The 19,549-nt window shown below is 55.5% G+C and overlaps 1 protein-coding gene across 2 annotated transcripts; it reads left to right on the top strand.

The window, feature by feature from the left end:
- The first annotated feature begins 11,917 nt into the window (after window positions 1-11,917).
- Window positions 11,918-19,285, top strand: SAXO4 (stabilizer of axonemal microtubules 4). Of its 2 annotated transcripts, XM_028117850.2 has the most exons (12): window positions 11,918-12,035; window positions 12,500-12,617; window positions 12,889-13,042; window positions 14,264-14,392; window positions 15,003-15,066; window positions 15,537-15,649; window positions 16,019-16,078; window positions 16,217-16,303; window positions 16,637-16,750; window positions 16,832-16,926; window positions 18,576-18,740; window positions 19,203-19,285. In XM_028117850.2, exons 1-12 carry the CDS (start codon window positions 11,927-11,929, stop codon window positions 19,270-19,272), a joined length of 1,278 nt encoding a protein of 425 aa, XP_027973651.1. In that variant the 5' UTR covers window positions 11,918-11,926; the 3' UTR covers window positions 19,273-19,285. The 2 variants fall into 2 exon arrangements, with proteins under 2 accessions (XP_027973651.1, XP_087873963.1); XM_088017837.1 differs by lacking the exon at window positions 16,019-16,078.
- Window positions 19,286-19,549: the final 264 nt, after the last annotated feature.

The raw sequence follows: 19,549 nt of genomic DNA, 5'->3' as shown, positions 1-19,549 counted from the left end.
TGTTATTAAGAATATCATAAGGCGGGGCACCTGGGTGGCTCAGTTGGTTAAGCGACTGCCTTCGGCTCAGGTCATGATCCTGGAGTCCTGGGATCGAGTCCCATGTTGGGCTCCTTGCTCAGCAGGGAGTCTGCTTCTCTCTCTGACCCTCTTCCTTCTCGTGCTCTCTATCTCTCATTCTCTCTCTCAAATAAAAAAAATATATATATCATAAGGCGGGGGGGCGTGGTGGCGCCTGGCTGGCTCAGTGACTTGATCTCAGGGTTGTGAGTTCGAGCCCCATGTTGGGCATAGAGCTTACTTTAAAAATAATATTGTAAGGAAGAGAAAATACATTTACAGTACTGTACTGTATTTTTTTTTAAAGAGTTTATTTATTTTGAGAGAGAGAGAGAGAAAACATGAGTGGGGGAGGGGCAGAGAGAAAGGGAGAAGCAAGCTTCCCGCTGAGCTGGGAGCCTGACACAGGACTCAGTCCCAGGACCCTGGGATCATGACCTGAGCTGAAGGCAGACGCTTAACCGACTGAGCCACCCAGGCGCCCCAGTATTGTACTGTATTTATGGGGGGGGGAAACCATGTAGAAGAAGACCCACATAGTTAAACCCATGCTGTTCAAGGGTCAACTGTATATCACTGCCACTTAAATATCAGACCTCATTTTGGCCAGTCTTTCTCTGGCTCTGTGCTCCAGCCTTTAAGAGGCTCCTTTAACCTATTCTTGCCACAATCCCTCCCACAGGGCCTTTGCACATGCTATGTACTTGTGGTCAATCTGCCATCTCACTCTCCACAGTGACTGGGTCAAACATACCCATCCTCAGACCTGTGACTTTTCATTTCCCTCCATTCTCAGGAGATGACCTCACTGACTTCAGGGGAAATCAAAGCCATCAGATAGGTCCTTCCTTACTTCCCATATCTGCACAAGCCGTTCTGTTCCCACGCAGGAGCTGTCCCTCCTCCCACGTGCAGCCCATCCCTCTACCTGTACTTCGGATCCCATCCTTACCTCATTCCTTCTTCCTCATCAAACAGTCCTTATATGTTCATGTGTCTCACTCAGCGGCTTCCAACTGGCAAGCCCAGACTTCCTCGCCAGAGCCTTTCCCTTTCCTCCCCTTCACAACCCAACTTCTCCAACTTCCCCTTCACAACTGTACTTGTCTTCATTCCTTATCTTCCCCTGACTAGCTGTCCACTTCATTATCCTATGAGTGCGGCCCTCACCAGGTAGCGATGTTCTCTGCCTTTCTCATAAGCAGGGATGGAAGGTCTGCTAGCTGTGATCTGCCAACCCTTGCGTTCGCAGGAGGTCTCATTCATGCTCCCCACATGCCTCTTTTCAGAAGAGATTGCATTACCCCATTTCTACGTGAGGAAACAGAAACTCAGAGAGGCTTGCCTACGGTCACACAGCTGGGAAGCAGCAGGACAGGAAGGAAACCCAGGTTTCCCCAGATCTTGGTGTGTACTTCCCAACACCCCACCTGTCCCAGACTTACCCTGACCACTCCTTGCCTTCCTGAGCTTTGCCATATCCGTGCACCGTCTACACTAATATTTCCTTACTGTCTTCCTTGAGTCCCTTCTTTATTTAAACCAATTAATTTTTTAAAAGGAAACTTTACATCACAACTGTAAATGGGAAAAACCATATCGATGGTGTCACTTGCCAAAATTAACAAGGTAGCTATAAAAACAAATGCTTTGGGGATGCCTGGCTGGCTTAGTAGAGCATGCGACTCTTCTCAGGGTCACGATTTCAAGCCCCACGTTGGGCGTGGAGCCTACTTAAAAAGAAAAATTTTTTTTTCAATACATAAAATGTTGTGGACTTTTTCTAACATTGTATTATAAAAAATTTCATATGTACAGCAATGTCCAAAAGAGTTATACAGCGAATAACTGTATGTCCTATCCACCACTTAGATTCTACCATTAACTTTTTACTTACTGGATTCATCCATCTACTTTTTGATTCATTTCAAAGAATATTATAGGTATCAGAATGCTTCCCCGAAATATTTTGGAACACATATCATTTATTAGACTTACCCATTTATTTAAAGTTGCTTTATTTTGCTGTAAAATTTACATACAGTGAAATGCCCAAATCTTACCTGTATATTTGCTGCCTTCCGGCAGGTGCCCACACCAGACTCCTATCAGGAAAGGGGAATTACCATCACCCTAGAAAGTTCTCTCATGCTCCATCCCGGTCAGTCCCTACAACACACCTCCCCACACCCCAGGCAACCATATCTCTAACTTTTTCTTTCATCATAGATTAGTTTTGTCTGTTCTAGAATTTCATAAAGATGGAGTCATACGGTATGTACTCTTCTGTATGTGTCTGCTTTCAGTCAGCATAATGTTTTTGGCACTGCCCGCACCGGTATTTGGTCCTGTTTATTGTTGAGTCGAATGTATCACATCGAATGACTCTACCCCATTTAGTGTATTCTTTCCATGGATGGGCACCTGAGCTCCTTCTGGTATTGGGCTCCAGACAATTCTTCTTGTGATCGAATGTTTTTATTTCTCAGTAAATATCTAGAGGTAGAATTGCTAGGCCATACGTAGGTGTATGTCTAGTTGAAAAGCAAGTGCCAGCATGTTCTCCAAAGCAGACGTACCATTTTGCACTCTCATGGACAATGTATGGGAGATCCAGCTGCCCTGCAAGCTTGCTGGAATTTGGTGTCAGTCAGTCCTTCAAAACCTAGCCATTCTTGTGGGAAGGAACTGGCACCTCCCTGTGGTTTTCATTTGCAATTCCCTGACGATGAATGATGTTGGATATTTTTTTCACGTGCTTATTGGCAATTCATATGTCTTCTTTTGTGGATGGCAGTTCATTTTATTATTGAATTATCGGAATCCTTTATACATCCTGCATACCAGCCCTTTGCTGATATATGTTTGCAAATATTTTTTACCGCGTCTGGGAGTTGTCTGTTCATGTTCTTCAGTGTCCTTTGAAGAGCCAAAGTTTTAAATTTTGATGAAGTCCAGTTTACCAGCTTTTCCTCTGATGGTGTTATTGCTTTTTGTGACCTGTTTCAGAAGACTTTGCTTCTCCCTGAGTCACGAAGGTACCTTTATATCTTGAATGAATTTTTAGATATGGTGTGCGGTAAGGTTTGAGGCTCTTTTCTCTTTCTGTAGAGATACCCAGTTATTCCAACATCATTTATTAAAAAGACTTCCTGTCCTATTGGCTTGCTATGACATCTTTGTCAAAATTCATGTCTGTAACTGTGGAAACAAACAAAACCACATTATTGAATTTTTAAAAATTTTAAATAAAATGTTCAAATGAAAATTAAATGCAGCTAAAAGTAGTCTAATTGAGTTACAAAAATTCATATTTAAAAATGAGTTCCTAAAAAAAAAAAATAAGTTCCTCACTAAGAAAAATGGGACTGTCAAGGACTGGTCTATCATGAAAGATTTCTTGGTTTCCTAGTATCATTTATATCTAAAATGAAAATCAAGTTCTCCATCAAAAAAAAAAAGCCATTCTCTTCTTAAACCATGGTATGAACCAGCTTTGAGAATGCCAAGAGCCCATATGTATGTAGGTGGAGAGAGCCAAAGATGTTAACTGTCTTTCTGATACAGTTATCAGTTTGTCACATACAAAATGGTCATCAGCGTCCAGGAGGGTTTGTTGTGGTGATGCGGGTATAGTCAGTGCTTGGAAACCCACACCAGTGACCCTCATCACCTACAGGGCCCGTCGACCGTGTGGCAGGAGGGTCATGTGGTCGTGTGGGCAGTGTCCTGGTCAGTGTCAGGAGGACAGCCAAGACCACGCTTCTTTTAGCTTTCTCCCGAGCCTAAGAACGGCGACATGTGCGTCCCGGGTGAGGCATGCCTCTCATTTTAGCTTCCCTACTCCTCCTAGAGAAAGGCAGACGCACCCAGGTCATCCCGCCTTTGCTGGGAACCAGAGGTGCACCAAAGCCACGCCACCTGCCCAAGGGTCGCTCCACTGGTGAGCTGGGGAGGTCGCACGTAAAGCCGGGCCGCCTGGCTGCACGCCCGCCCTCCTGAGCCCTCTGCAGGTTTGCCTTCTCGTAAGAAAAGAGCTTGGCACGCTGCCTTCACATACTGTTCCCATTACTTGGTGATGTCGGTTCATAAATTGTTAAAAACCTGTCTGTCTCCATCCGTCCTAAAACATCAGGGAGTGTCCCTTTTGGGAGCCCTACATGGCTCCTTGGGTGCTCGCCACCTGCATCCTCCCCAGCACCTCCTGGAGGCCCTTTCTGGGGCTGCAGCAACCAGAGCACCCCAAATCCATCTCCCGCCGCGCGGGCAGTCCCCGTCTGTACCACACTAGCCTCGCGGTCCAGTGGTGACTCCCGACACCGCTTAATGGCATGGCCTTCATCTCTGACCACAGAACCCTCTCGTTTAGCTTGAGAACGGCTCTGTGTGAGCGATGTTAACAGAGAAGTGGCTTACGCAGATCTGGGCTGTAGGAAGACCGCCGGGACAGGGAAGGGCACTCCAGGCAGAGGGAAACTGCAGGGGTCAAGGAGCTGACAGAACGAGGGGCGTGTTTGGAGGGTCTTAAAATGGCTTGCGGTGAGGCTGGAGCAGCAGGGCACCTGGCCGGTTAGCCTATGATCATAAATACACCTCCCAATCTCAGTGGCTTAACAAAGCAACGTTTTATTTCTCACTTGGGCCAAGTCCAGTGAGAACGGGGCAGCTCCTTCATGGGGTGGCCGAGTGCCCCAGGCGCTGCCTTCTCAGGTCGCCACACACAGCGAGGGTCAGCAACGAGGCCTGAAAGGACGGCGGATTTTCAATGTCATGCCCAACCTTTTGCACTTAATTCTGAAATAATAGTGTTGAAAGATGATAAGGCTTCACAGTCAGAAAGGGCTAGGTTGTGCTGTGCTAACAACCAGCTCCGGATGGTGGTGGCCCCCGAGAGCTTGCTCACACCGCATGCGCGTCAGGCCTGTGGGGGGCTCCGCGTGATGTCTGTCGCTGTCGTGCCCGGCCTCACACTGGCTGAGCAGCCCCTTCTGGAACACTGCAGGTTCCAGGGACAGAGTGGCTGGGTCGGCCCAAGCTGCCGGAACAGAGCACCACAGTGATCCGGGCAGCCGACCTCTGTGCGGTGACTCAGTGACCCAGGCTGCTCCCATCTTTCATTCTTCTGTCCCGACACGGGGTCTCCAACCCACATGCACGGCCACTTGTAACTCCCTCCGGCTGGGAGTGGACACACTGTGTTTATAAAACCACAGGGGAGGCCGGGGAATGTAAAACCATCCCAGACACTTACCGAGTGCTTTCTCTGTGCCAGGCTGCGTGCTAAGCACTTAAATGTGTCTCTTCTGAATCACTCAGCCTGACTGTGTGAGTTCTGCTACGGGACCTCACCACTGTGACCTCATCATACAGCTAAGGGAACAGCCTTCGAGAAGTTAAGGGCGTCCGAGAGCACAGGGCTGGAGATTCGAACCCAGACCTCTGTGTATCCAGAACCCCTGCTCTGGACCCCTGCCCTGGGTTCCTTGCTGATCACTGCCGACAATGTCTTCATCCCCTTGGAGCCCTGGGATTGGGTTCTTATTTTCTGCTCTGTCTCATTTCATCTTCCCCGGGAGTCATGAATTTTTAAACCTCGTGCAAGATCAACCTATTCACCTAGAGGAGACAGTAAAAGAACAAGAACAGGCAGAAACGGAAGAGCCATCAAACAAGCACGCCGGAGTTCTTCCAGGAAATGTCCACCTGGGGCGGGGAACGAACCAGAAGAAGTTGTGCGGGCATGGCGGGAGGTGGAGAGTGAGTGCTCAGGTCATCAAGGGAATTGTTGCCTTTTAGGAAAAGAGAGACAGAGAGTGGACTTAGGCCATCAGACTCGGGCTACTGCTGTTTCTGGTGGTGAGGAAGGACCTCGAGAGAGAATGAGCTGGGGTACCGCTCTGGCTTTGGCACAGATGATGGACGGGTGGAGGAGGAGGTGTGGAGCTAACCATCATTTCCAGGACTGTGTGGAGAGAGAGGTCCAAGGCCCTGAGGCCAAAACAAACAGCACAGCCTTCTGTTCTGGCCCCGCCCTTATTTTCACAGGCAGCAGGACCAGAGAGGGTGGTTAATTAAGGAAAATCACACAGCCCTGTCTGTGCCGGAGCTGGACAGCGAAGCCAAGTTCTAGAAGAGGCTCAGAAAGGAGCAGGGATGTGACCTGGTCTCACTCAAGACAGGAGCCCTCCTGCCCCTTCCTCTCCCACCAAGGGATATGCACCCCAAAGAAATGAGAGCAGGCATTCAAAGAGATATTTGTACCCCCATGTCCATAGCAGGATTATTCACAGTAACCCAAAGTGGAAACAACCCAAGGGTCCATGCACGGCTGAATGGATAAACAATGTGTGGTACATCCACACAATAGATGTACACAGCCTTTTTTTTTTTTTTCTAAAGGAAATTTTGACACGTGCTACATTGGGGATGAATCTTGAGGACATGATGCTAGGTGAAATAAACCAGACACAAAAGGACACACACTGTATGATCCCTCTCACAGGCGGTCCTGAGAGCGGTCCAATTCATCCAGACGGAAAGTAGCACGGTGGTTGCCAGGGCCTGGGGGCACGAGAGAGTGTGGAGTGAGAGTTTCATGGGCACAGTTTCAATTTGGGTAGATGACAAAGTTCTGGAGATGGATGCTGGTGATAGTCGTGCGACATCATGAACGTACTTAATGCCACAGAACTGTACACTTTAAAAAAAAAACCGTTGAAATGGTAGATTTTCTGTTACGTGTATTTTGCCACAATTTTAAAAAAAGGATAACCGAGTCCCCCCTCTGCGTATCACCCCCAGTCTCCCGCTCAGCTGCACCCCAGAGGCCCGCTTCCTGCTTCTTAGTCATCTTGGCCGATTAGGTTGATTTTAAACCTTTCTTCTGTGGATTTTCGCCCCAAGGTGCCCAGCACTGACCAAGGAGCTGAGTGCAGAAGAGGACAAGGGAGGCACAAGTTTCAAAAAAGAAAACTGCCATCAAAGCTCAGATTTTGGAGCTTTGGAGAACCTTCTAGTTCAATCCAGGAGGCAACATCAAAGCAGCCACCAACTTGCCCCTTGGGGCCAGCTGCCTGGATTCAAATAATGACCCCTCCCCTATACACTGTGTGACCTCAGACAAGGGAAGCAGCCTCTCTGTGTCTCAATTTCTTCATTTGTAAAATGCAGGTGCTGATGCTACCCCCCACCCCACCCAGGAGCACACCTCACTATGGTCAGGTTTGAATGTGTTAATACATGTGAAGCACTTAGAACAGTGCCTGATACCAAATAACAGCCCAAAAGAGAGTTTGCTATTATTGTCATCCAGATTCAAGTGAATTCAAACTTCTGCTTGAATGCCTTCTGGGATGGAGAGCTCACTCCTCACCAGGGCACCCTGTTCCCCCATTAGAAGGTTGGGTGTATTAGAAAGCTTTTCCCTCCTTGAACCTCTCTTCCTGACAAAGTTGGCCCTGCCCTCTGAGGCCTGTCATGAAGACACACGTCAATCAAAGTCAAACGACACCACCTGCTCAGGGGTGTGCTGCCTCGTTTGCCTGAGCTGATATTCCTCCGGGGACCCAAAGCTCACACAGCCCAGATCCCGGAGCGCAGATGTCTGTCCCCATTCAGGACTCAGCAAAGGGTGGTGCGCGCTAGCCCTGGACGCCCATCGGGGCCCTCTCCCATTGGTCCTGGCTGTGGAGTTCTGTGCACCAGGGCCCCAAAATCCTCTAGCTGGTTCCTGAGCCTCAACCTTCCAGGCTTCAGAGAGGAGGCAGCTGCTGGTGTCTGGGGCCAGCCCAAAGGTGTCTGTAGCCCTTCTTTCTCACAGGAGGGAAACAGGGCTGAACATTACTGCTCAGGACTGGGAAGGTCTAGAAAGGAGAAAGAGGTCACCCATCTGGCCAGGGCAGTCTGTCCCTTTGGAAAATTGCTGAGCTCAACCAAAGAGCGTTAAGAGTCTACCGCTACAGTCTCAGCACTTCACAGATGCATTTGCCAGCATGTTCTAGCAGGGCGTGGCGTGGATTCTGGGGTCAAAGCTGGCTCTACCCCTTCCTGCCCGTGAGGCCTACTACCCCTTCCTGTGTGTAAAGCGGGGGCAGTAACAATAGTCCCTGCTCGTAAGGCTGGACTGAAGAGTGGAGAGATGGCCCAGCTCTGCACCTGCATGGAAAATAATGCTTAATAAATGGGAACGGTTATGGGAAGAGGGGCTTGAGGTGGGCCCTGGATTTCCCACTTAAAATCTGGAAGGATCATTTAGTCTGCTGCTTCATTTTACAGATAGAAAAACAGGCCTCGAGCCAAGAGCTCCAGAACTCACACCGCAGTTTGGTTACCGCCCAGACCAGCACCTTGTGAGCAGCCCCGAGGCTCTTGCTTCTTGTAGGCTCTGGCCCTTGCCCTGCTTGCCAGGCCGGCCCCTTGTGTTCTGGAGGGCAGGTGAGGCAGGGTGGCTGGGGCAGGGGCGATAGTGGCTCTCCCCCTCCTCTGTTCCCTCCAGGAGCCCCCTAGCCTTATGAGGGCAGCACCTGCTGCATCTCCTGCAGTTCTGAGTGACAGCCGCTGGGTGTCGCCACACAGCAAGAAAACAAAAACAAAAACAAAAACAAAACGGCGGGTCGCTGGGAGCCCAGACCTAATGGGAGTTCCGTCTGGGAACAGACACCTCCCAGAACTGCCCCCCATCGTCTGTGGGCTCCACGCCAGGCTGTCCCCAGCAGCTCCAGAGTTCCCCTCACATCGCTCCTGACGATTTCAAGCCTTTCACCACCTCCTCTGCCCCACCAGCTGCTGAAAGGGAGACCTGGCACAGCCTCTCGCAGCTTGAGCTCCCCCCTCCCACAGTGCTCCACAGCCACGTGGGACCCATCACCGCCCCCGGCCTGCCAGTGCTACCCACCTTTGCCCTTGCAGGGCCTCCAGGTGGCGAGCCCTCCCTCATCTCCATCTGGGACGGGCCTGCTGCCTGCTAGACACTGTGCACAGAGGATTCCGAGTGCTTTATGTGTACCGCAACCCCATAGGTAGGTACCATTTTCCAGAAAGGGAAACTGAGGCACAAGTAACACGCATCGAATCTTAGTTGTTAAGTAGTAGAGCCAGGGCCTATGCCATCGGCTTCAGAGTCTGAGCTCTTGCTGGTAACCACTTTTCTATGCACACTCCATCCCTCTCTCCTGACCACCCACGGAGGTCTTACCCTCCTGTGTGTTTCATGGGTGGGGCTCACCGGAGCCTCTGTCATTAGATGGGGAGAGCAGGACTGTGTGAATTCACCTCTGGCCTTGCAGCTTCTGATCCCTGAACAGAATAGTTACTCTGATGGGGGCCTCTGCTTGGCCCCGGGCACCTCTGAGTCCAGGACCTCTCTGCGGGGATCAGGCAGGCTCCGTCTCTGGCAGGTCCAGTCACTTCAGGCCGACTGCAGCTAGGGCATCTCCTGGGTGGGGCAACCCCCTTTCCCTTGCCACCCTCTTCATCCATACCTTACTTTCCCTTATGAGTCGGGGTGCTCTGGAGCTGACTCATACCAGCTCGTGAGAGTTAAAGGCAAAACCTCCAGGAAATTTGTGAGCTGGTTGTTGAACGCCATTGTTAAAAATCAAATTATATAAACTTACAGTTTAATAAGTTATATAAAAACAAAGGTAATAGGGGAGCTTGGCTGGCTCAGTGGTTAAGCGTCTGCCTTCGGCTCAGGTCATGATCCCAGACCAGGGTCCTGGGATGGAGCCCCGCATCGGGCTCCCTGCTCAGCAAGGAGCCTGCTTCTCCCTCTGCTGCTCCCCCTGCTTGCGTTGGCCCTCTCCCCCTCTCTCTCAATCTGTCAATAAATAAATAAATAAAATCTTAAAAAAAAAAACCCGGAGGGTAATAAATATTTCAAAGTCATTACCCTCTTGTTATATTACTACATTTGTCTGTCATTCATGGTCTCAAGGTCACTTCTGTCTATTGGATCTGCCCAGTGCAAATTCTATATAGTGGTGGCTCCACAGGGGGCCGAGCATGATTTCCCGACCCCCTGCTCGGTGACCTTGCCTTAGTAGTTTGAAAGCAGCCATGATGGGAGTTTACACCACAGAAACGTGGCAAATGCTACACATCGCGGCCCCCCACTCCCACCCCATCCCCAGAGATCCGGTTAAACAGTTACAGGCTTCAAAGCCCCTTGGGGCAAAGGGGCCGGCCCAAAGGGAGCAGGGCTCACTCGCGTTGTAATCCTTCACCGACTCTGAGGCCTGGCCAGAGTCTTTGGGCCTCACCTTTCCCATCTGCAAAACAGGCTGAGAATACAGCTTTGAAAAACTGAGGAGCCGAAACCATGCCCTCAGGAAATCTGCCAACAGCCCCCCGGAAGCGGGTCCAGTTGCGGCCCTCGGTGAAGAGGAGGAAATGGGGGGCTGTAAGGGGACAGGCCCCCTCATCAGAGACGACACAGCAGGGTTGGGCCACACTCCTAGCAGCTGGAGCTTGTTGGCCCCGTAACCATAGTACCCCGGCCATAAGGGGGCCTGGGGGACTGTCCGAGGTAATAATGTGTGTGGAAGGGGGCGCCTGGGTGGCTCAGTCAGTCGTCTGCCTTCAGCTCAGGTCATGAGCCCGGGGTGCTGGCTGGGAGCCCGCTTCTCCCGCTGCCTGCCCCTCCCCCTGCTTGTGCGCTCTCTCGCTCGCTCGCTCGCTCTCGCTCTCTGACAAATAAATAAACAAAATCTTAAAAAAAAAAAGTGTGTGGAAGAGCTTGGCACCGATCTGGCTCCAGCAGGAAACGGGATAATTCCCCGAGAGGCTTACAAGTGGGGTCTGGGCCCACCCACACTGGAGCCTCAACTCTTCTCTTTCCTTCTGTTTTCGAGATCTCTGGCCCGTCAAGACACTGCTTGTCTAAAGCCTCACTTTCCCCGCGTGGAAAGAGAGATAATAATAGCCACCTGGAGGAGCCACTCAGAGGATTGGCCATAAAGGATAGAAAGTGTCTGCTGAGAAGTGGATACTTAATAAGTAGGAGTGATGGTTTGAGATTATCTTTTATTTCTTGTCACTCAAAAGACAGCAACAATGCCCAGCCCGGTCCAGGGAAGCCGGCGACTGGGGGGCCAAGGAGGCAGGACCTCGCCCTCATCCCGGCCAGCTGGGCCTCTCAGTGGGCCCTGGCCCTAGAAGGGCCTCAGAGGCGGGGACACTGTTGCTAGGCACCGGTTGCCAGGCGACACACTGTTTCTCCTGGCCGGGCCACCTCCCAGAGGGCCTGGGCTTCCCTGGAGCAGCTCCCGTCCCCTGCAGCCTCTCACCAGAGCCGCAGCAGAGGGCAGGTGAGGGTGGGGCCCGCTGCGGTTGGGCCCCAGGAGGGCCAGGCCAACGTCCCTCAGCCAGGCCCCCGCCCCCGAGCAAGCTGAGGGAGGGACAAGGAGCCCCGGGCTGGCAGTGAGCTCCAGAGCTGGGCTGGGAGGTTGTCTGTCCATTGGGTTCCCAGAGGAAGCCAGGAGGGGATTCAGATAAGATCAGGGGCTCGGAGTCAGATACCCCGGGGCCTGAATCCTGGCTCCTCCCACCCATCATGAGCTCATCCTTCATCACTTGGCGTCCTAGTTTCCTGGCTGTAAACTGGGGAGATAACGAGGTGTGGGGAAGGGGGAATGAGTGTATATGATTATGTGTTGACGACGACCAGTCCTTCCTTCAGTTGGGGGTGTGGGTGTCGGTGGAGAGGGACGGGCCGAACGGAAGGCCCTGGCTGGGTGGGGCTCCAGCTTCACCTCTGGGGCCTCTGCAGCCTGGGCCTGAGACAGGCTCCGAGGCTTGGGCTGCTGAACTGATGGGGCTCCCTGTGCTTCCTCCCTAGGCGCCCCCCGGGGCCCTGCCCCACAGCACCATGATGGGGAAAGTCCCCTTGGGGGTTGTCTCCCCTTATGTGAAGACGAGTTCGGGGGGCTGCACGGATCCCCTGAAATTCTATGCCACTAGCTACTGCACAGCCTATGGTGAGCGCCCCTGTGTGCTGGAGCCACCCTAGGCCGCGGGGCAGGATGGGGGGAGGCCCTCCCGCTGTGAGAGGAGCAGCCCCAGGGCCCCGTCACACACGCTCAGAGGGACCCCAGCGAGCTGAACCGACCCACCCCCTGAGCACCCCCAACAACCGTGTCCATGCCTGTCCCATCAGGCTGGCTTTGGCCCCGCTGCCCCTCCCCTGAGTCCATCCCGTGATTCTGCCACACATTGTCCCTCCCCTATTCTCTCCATTCCCCGCTGCCGCAATCTCGAAGGGCCAGGCTTTCACGGCTCTTGTTCCAGCCCCTGGCTCTATGCCTTCTCCATCCCGAGGACCCCCGGGCCCTTGGGGGGGGTTGGGGGTGTGTGGCGGGCCCTGCTTGGGAGGCTCTGCTCACTGTTCTTCCACTCCCCTGCCCCACGGGCCTGTGCTGTCCCCTGGCTTCTCCTCCGGCAGGTCGGGAGGAGTTCCGGCCCCGCATGGGCAGCCACGAAGGCACAGGCTACAGATCCAATTACCGGCCTGTGGTCTCTTACCCCGCCAACCTCGATGCCGTGGACAACCCAGCCATGGGGTAAGGTCTGCAACCCCTTCTCCCTCCCTGCCCCGCTGAGCCTTAGCGCTCAGGGCCATTGGAGCTCATCGGCCCGACTGCGGGCTCCATGCATGGAGACCCTGAACCTTGCCTGGCCTAGGTCTGGCGTCCTGGGGCACTCAGGGCATGGCACCCACCTGGGGCCCCAAGGCAGGCGGACTCCTGAGGCATCTGTGGGAGGTTTGAGGGAAGTGGGCAGCTTCCAGAAATAAGCACTGCAGCCTCCGGGTGGCTCCTGCTCTACCCTCAGGGAACAAGGCGGCCACAGTTTCCAGTCAGTGACCAGTCAGAGCTACTGCCCCCTGGAGGCGCCTGATGGCAAGTACCCACTGCCGTGGAACATGCATCAGACCAGCTCTGGCTACTGGCGGGAGAAGCCCAGTGCGGCGACCCCCACTAAGGAGGTCAGTGCTGGGCTAGGGCCAGGAGACAGAGGGACCCTCCCAAGGCTGGGGTGGAGGAAGGGCCGAGGGGGCGGAGAGCGTGAGGATCCCCCCAGCAGGGTGGGACTGCCCTGCCAAGAGTTGGCCCAGGCTCAGATGCCTGGGCGCCGCGGAGCCACCATGCGGCTGGGAGTCTGCTCACCCGTGTCACCTCCGTCCCCATCCCCGGATGCACCGCCACCTCCCCTCCACCTCCATCCCCGTCCCTGTCACTGCCATCACCCCCACCACCCCCATCTCCAATCCCAACACCAACCCCACCCCCACCCCATGGTCTCCACCGTCCCATCCGCATCTCCAACCCCGCATGACCATCCTCACCACCAATGTCACATTTCCTTTTGTCACTGTCGTCCCCATCTTCTTCACTCCATCGACATTATGATCATCGTCCTTATCACCAGCAGGAGAATGTATACTGTCATTCATTCGTTCATTCATTCATTCATTCAGCTGATGTGTTCTGAACATCTCTTTTTTTTATTAAAATATTTCATTTATTTATTTGAGAGAGAGGATGAGAGAGAGAGAGCACATGAGAGGGGGGAGGATCAGAGGGAGAAGCCGACTCCCTGCTCAGCAGGGAGCCCAATGCGGGACTCGATCCTGGGACTCCAGGATCATGACCTGAGCCGAAGGCAGTCGCTTAACCAACTGAGCCACCCAGGCGCCCACTGAACATCTCTTTTATATGTGAAGGTGCTAAGTGCTGGGGGAAAATGCAACAGGGAAGAGGCAGGGGGTGAAGCAGTAGTGAAGGGGTTGCAACTGCAAGCCAGGAGGGTGGGAAAATAGCTTGCTGTGGAGATGTGAGTCAAAGACTCAAGGGAAGTTAGTGTCCTCTAAGTGCAGTGATGTGAGAGAGAGTTCCAGGCAGTGCAGATGGCAAGCGCAAAGGACCTGAGGTGCGAGTATCTGATGTGACAAAGAATAGCAAGGAGGCAGGTGGCTGGAGCCAGGCAAGGAGCCAGGGTCCTTGTGGGTCTCTGTCAGCCCATGGGGTTCTACTCCTAGTGCAATGGGACTATTGCAGGGCTCTGAGCAGAGGAGAGACATGACTGGACTTTGTCAAGGGACCCCTCAGGCTACGGATACTCTGTAGGGGTCCAGGGCAGAAGCAGAGTCAAGACATGAACTGCCATCCCTTTGCCTGGAGTGTGACTGGCCACTTCCTCCTCCCAGGTCAGGAAGGTCCATTTTGACACCCAGGACTGTGGGCCGCAGGCCATCACAGGGCTGGAGCCCAAGGACGTGCCCCTGCTCCACCAGCTGCAGGGCAAGGGCTCGATGGAATGGGAGAACGCCCGGCATGTGAGTGGGCAGCCCCTGGTCAGGGCTGTGAGTGGGGCAGAGGGGCCAGACTCACCTCCTTCCCCTCCTGGAGACGGGCACTGCTCTGACTCAACCGAAAAGCCGACTAAATGTGGGCTCAGGGTACCTAGAAAAACTGGGGAGAGCCAAGGATATTTGGTATTTCCAAGACAGCATCAGCATGGTCACCACGGGCTTCCTTATTCGGGTCTTAGGACTTAACCCCAGAGGCCCCTTCCCTCCCCTCGCCCATCCGGACTCCCCGAGCTCTGGGCAGTGCAGTGTGGTGGGAAGACCTACTTTACTCCCTTAGCCTCTTTCCTCGCCTTGGGCCCCCCCTTCAGCTGAGTCCCTGGGTCCCATGTTCATTCCTGGGAGTCCAGTGTGGGTGGGACGGGCTTCATTGTCACAGGAGAACTTACCGGGAGTAAGTGTGGGGTTCTGCTGCCCCATCAGAGAGGGGCCTGCCGGGCCTGCCGTCCCCCGGCCTCCCCTCGGGGACTATACCGTGCGGGTCTACTCAGAACACTGAAGAGCCACCACTGCCGCCAACCGGCCCCAGGCCCTGGTCCACCTTGCGGGCCCCAGTGCTCTCCCTTCTGTGTTCCAGGGCCCATGCTTCATGACCTCTGAGTACAATTCCAAGTATCTCAAGGAGCCTTCAAACCAGCCAGGTAGGCCCATGTCTGAGCTCATGCTTTCCTCCCACTACACCTCCCTCCCCCTGGCCACAAGGAGAGACATGGTGGGGGGGGGGGGGGTTGCAGACGGAGCTGGTGCAGGACAAAGAAGGCACCAGCAGGAAGAAAGAAGGGTACAGAGGCAGCCTGGGGGACCTGTGCCCTAACGCCAACCCCCCCAAAGGATGACTCACTGGTTTAGGAGGGCTGTTGATCCCGACCCCAGCCGCCTCCCGGCCTGTTGGCGCCTGCCCTTCCTGCGCCTCTCTTCTCCTCTCCCGTGTCGTTCTCTGTCCTGAACTCTGGAGTCTTCCTGGTGCCCATGATCCTATAGCTCAGGCGTCCAGATCCTTGGAGCCAGCTCCCTCCCCACTGGCTGGGACACTGAGCCTCAGGAGGCCCTGTGGGTAGAGCCAGCTAGGTGGCCGGGATGGGGGGCAGCACAAGGGGGATGTCTTTTGCAGATCTCTTGCAGAAGAAATCAATTGGTGCCAAAGAAGAGACTGGCTTCACCGAAGAGTCCACCAAGAACCCCATTGTCTTCCAGCCCCCCTCCCAGGCCCTCCCTGGGGACCCGGTAAGTCAGGCCTGTGCCCATTAGAATCTCAGGGTGACTTCTAGCTTAAAATGTGTGAGCTGCTGAACCCTGTGTTCAAACACGAGATGAACAAGTGTGGGTAAAAACCACTGCTTTGGCCCAGCTCCCCCAGTTTACGGATGAGAAGACTGAGGTCCAAAGAGGAGAAGGGGCAGAGCCAATGTTACTCAGAGTCCAGGCGAGGGCCCTGGCCTGCTGCTGGTTCTCACTCAGCATCGTTACTCCCCAAACTCTTCCCTTTCCTCGGTTACCCCAATCACACGCACGTGTCGTGAGCCCCCTCTGCGCTCAGGCCCCGGGGGCAGCTGCCGCTGCCGGGCTGACGCGCCTCTGCGGGCCTCTTTCCAGGTCCTCCTCCCTGGCCGGAGTGTCACCAGGTCTGACTTCCTCCCCATGTCCCACCCTCATGTAAGCTGAGCCCCTGGGGGTGGAGGGCGGTCTGACCCCAGGGCCTGGGGTCCTTCCGTGGGGCAGTGGGACAGTAGCTGGAGGACTGTGGGAGGCGCAGCTCTGCTCTGGTGCCAGGGGGCTCGTCTGCGGCCTTAGGGGGACGAGTTCCTGCCTGTGCTGGCCAGAGGCTCCGAGTGGGAAACGGGCTACAACCGGGTGACGGAGAGGACCCTGAACCCCAGAGTGAGTGGACTTCGGGGACCGGGGGGGACTCCCTCAGAGCGGGAGCGTTCCCACGGGAGGGGGCAGGGAGGTTCCTTGGACGCAGACACACTTGGGCGCCGAAGGATGGGAAGGATCAGAATATCTGGACCCTCCCGGGGAGGGGCGAAGGCCCAGGGACCGGAAAGTGAGGGGTGTCTTTGACCCAGGGCATTCCGTGTGCCTGGAGGGGCAAGGGCGAGGTCCTGGGGCTGGGGGCAAGTTGGGGCCGCGTGTGCCTCTGCCGGCCCTCCCTCCGTCCTTGCCGCCTCACCCTGGCCACCCACCGCCTTTCTGTGGCTCCGTCCCCTGCAGGTGCCCCCTCCCGGCCCAGAACCTAGCAGCATGAGCCACTGGCAGTTCCAGCCCCCGCAGCGCATGCAACAGACGAACTTTGCCTTGCTGGGCCGGGAGACCGTGGGGAACAAGGTGAGACCGGGGTGCCCAGCCCCACTCCCAAATCTCCACCCCCTCCTGATCTCACAACTCCTCTCCGTACCTCTGGTGCAGGAGCCCACGGGGTTCAGCCTCAACAACCCCAGCTACTTCCGGAACCCTTATGACCCTGACATGGATAATCGATACCTGACCACCTACAACCAAGGGTGAGCACCCCCCTTCCCTGTCCAAACCCAGGGCTGTGAAGCCAGCACGCATTTCACAGGCAGACACTGGGACAAGTGATGAGCTCACAGCCTGTGAAGTAGACCAACACTGTGTTAGTGTGGGATCCCCCAGAAGCAGCCCCTGAGCCAAGGATCTGAGCGCGAGCCTCTTACTGGGGAGTGCGGGGGAGCTGGGAAGTTGTGTGGGAAAAGGAAGGCAGCCCAAAGCCAGCGCTTATTAACCAGATATCCCGTGGGGAGGCTGTAGAAAACTGTACAAACACACGACTCTGAATGATCCCGGCCAAGGGGAGAGCGAGCTGGGATACTGGTACCCCCACAGCCATCGGTCAGTAGTTTAGGGCGGTCCCCAGGGACCATACTAAAAATCCCAGGCACCTCCTTGCTACAGTTTGCGAAGCAAGCCCCAGCCGCCCAAGGGCAGCCGACCTCTGCGCTTCTCCCTGATGCTGTGCCCAGGCTGGTGGGCAGGGGACGAGTAAGGGGCTGAAGGGCGTCTGGGTGGAGCAACATGGCATCTGCGAAGATACTACGTCCAGTCCATGGTGGGGGGTGGGGCTCTGCGTTCCCAAGAAAGTAAGCTCTTTGCCGAGCATCCAGGAGGGCTTCCAGGAGGAGGTGGCCCGAGAGCCATGGGGAGGACTCCCGGGACCAGGACTGGATGGGGAGGGCATTGCAGGAGTGGGTTAGAGCCTCCTTGCATGACATCTGTCATCTGTGCCAGCGTGTGTCACTTGTGTCCACACTGGCCCCCCACTTGGTCTCCCAAGTTGCCTCCCATCCTTGGGGCTGGCGCCCCTCTTTGGGACGGGGACCTTGAGGCTCAGATGGGAGAAGTGGCACCTAAGCCACATTGCAGGTCCGTGACACAGGTGGCTGCTCCAGTCCCCATGAGGGGGAGGGGGAGGGGCAGAGACTCATGCTGGGTGTCGGCGGACAACAGTGTCCCTGTCCGTCCTTGGGCAAACGCCCTCCTCCAGCAGCCCCGGCAGACCGTCGGCCCCAGCCATGTCTACGGGGTCCTTCTCCCGCCCGCGCATTGGCTTTCCCGAGCTCCTGCCAGGGGTCAGGCGCGCGCGCGGCTCCTTCCCCAGGGGTTGTAATCACTGACTTCCTCATGTATCTCTCTGCACCCCCACTTCATACGCTCAAGGGCATGGCCCACATCTTACTCATGGTGGCCCTTTCAGAGCCCGGCCCAGTGCTCAGGGAGCATCAGCAAAATGCAAGCAAAGTGGAACGCCCAGAGAGAAAAGAATGAGCCGGGGTCTCCACTCCCCCACTCCTAAGAAGTTCATGGGCCAGAGAGGGAGGCAGTGTGCAGACTGTCCTTTCTGCTCCCGAATGCTGGCGCAGCATCGGGGGGCTGGGCGAAGGAGGGCCGTCCAGCTCAGCGGCAGAGCCAGGGCAGGCTTCCCGAGTGAGCAGCGTTCCCCAAGTGGACAGGGGCTCAGGGCAGAGGACACAGCATGAGCAAAAGCAAGGAGGCTGGAGGGATCTGAGGCCATTTGTGCTCTGCTGGAGCCAAGATTCCTGTCCAAGAAGGGCAGAGAGGCTGCAGAGGTGGGCGGAGGCCAGCTTATCACCAGCAACACCCCCGCCGCCCCCGTCCCCACCCCGTGCTGCAGGTACTTCGAGAATATCCCCAAGGGTCTGGACCGAGAAGGCTGGACTCGAGGTGGCATCCAGCCACAGAAGCCCGGAGGCTATGCCCTCAACCAGCCGGTCACCCGCATGGAGGCCACCCCCAACCCCACGGAGAGCCTACGGCACCTGCACCCCCACGTGGGAAGGTAGCCAGCCCTCCCTCCCGCTCTGTCCTTTGCAGCATCCAGGCCTTTCCCCAGCTTCTTCCCTCCCTCCGTCTGTCTGAGAGGCCTATTTCTTCTCTCTGGCTTGCTCGCAGCTTTTCCGGCTCCTCCCCCGCTCTCCCCAGCGACCCCTCCCCCTGCATGGCGGCCCCCCCCCCCGCCCCGCCCCGCCTCGTTCCCATCCCAGAGGCCAGCTCCACACCTGCTCCCTGCCAGGCTGCAAGGGGGTGGGGACAGAACTGAATGGACTGTGGTTCTGCCTCACTCTGACTCCTTTCGGCTCAATTCAATTCCTCAAAAATTACATTTCTAAGACAATGGCCCAGAGTTGGCAGGCAAAGAATGTGGCTTGGCTGAGAGCTGCCCCAGGGGAGGGGCAAGCAGAAGAGCAGGTCCCACCTTGCCTCACATCCCCCCTCCCCTCCACCCCTCCCCTGCCTGCAGAACCCTGATCGCTGTGGATCCCTTCTACCAAGCCCCACCTCACAGCAGCCGCTTCATGACACCCAACTGAGCCTGAGGCTGGGTAAGGGGCGCCCCGCGTGGGCCAGACCCACATCCCCAGCCCTGAGTCAAGCAAGCCCTGCTGGGGACCCAGCCTCAGAGTGAGGGGTGGAAGACCGGGGCGGGGGGGCTCTCAGGGCCGGGGGAGGGCACAGGACCCCCTCCCCCTGGGAGCCCCTCAGGTCTCATCTCCGTTCCTCACAGGTTTGCCAACCCAGCGGGCAGGACGGGAGCCGGCTACAGTCCCTACCCCCACCCCTCCCTGCCCAGATTCCCCTGGCTACTTT

The sequence above is a fragment of the Eumetopias jubatus genome, unplaced genomic scaffold, assembly GCF_037043125.1.
Source record: "Eumetopias jubatus isolate StellerSeaLion01/CBP00866 unplaced genomic scaffold, mEumJub1_p1.0 scaffold_13, whole genome shotgun sequence".
In the NCBI taxonomy this organism is placed as follows: domain Eukaryota; kingdom Metazoa; phylum Chordata; class Mammalia; order Carnivora; family Otariidae; genus Eumetopias; species Eumetopias jubatus.
Note: the sequence above shows the minus strand (reverse complement) of the source record. Positions and strands in the feature narration are given on the sequence as shown.

Coding starts and splice junctions, on each gene's coding strand:
- SAXO4 (XM_028117850.2), top strand. CDS start 11,927: ATGATGGGGAAAGTCCCCTTGGGGGTTGTCTCCCCTTATGTGAAGACG. Junction 15,650..16,018: donor AGGCCCTCCCTGGGGACCCG/GTAAGTCAGGCC, acceptor GCCTCTTTCCAG/GTCCTCCTCCCTGGCCGGAG. Junction 16,751..16,831: donor GGGAGACCGTGGGGAACAAG/GTGAGACCGGGG, acceptor CCTCTGGTGCAG/GAGCCCACGGGGTTCAGCCT.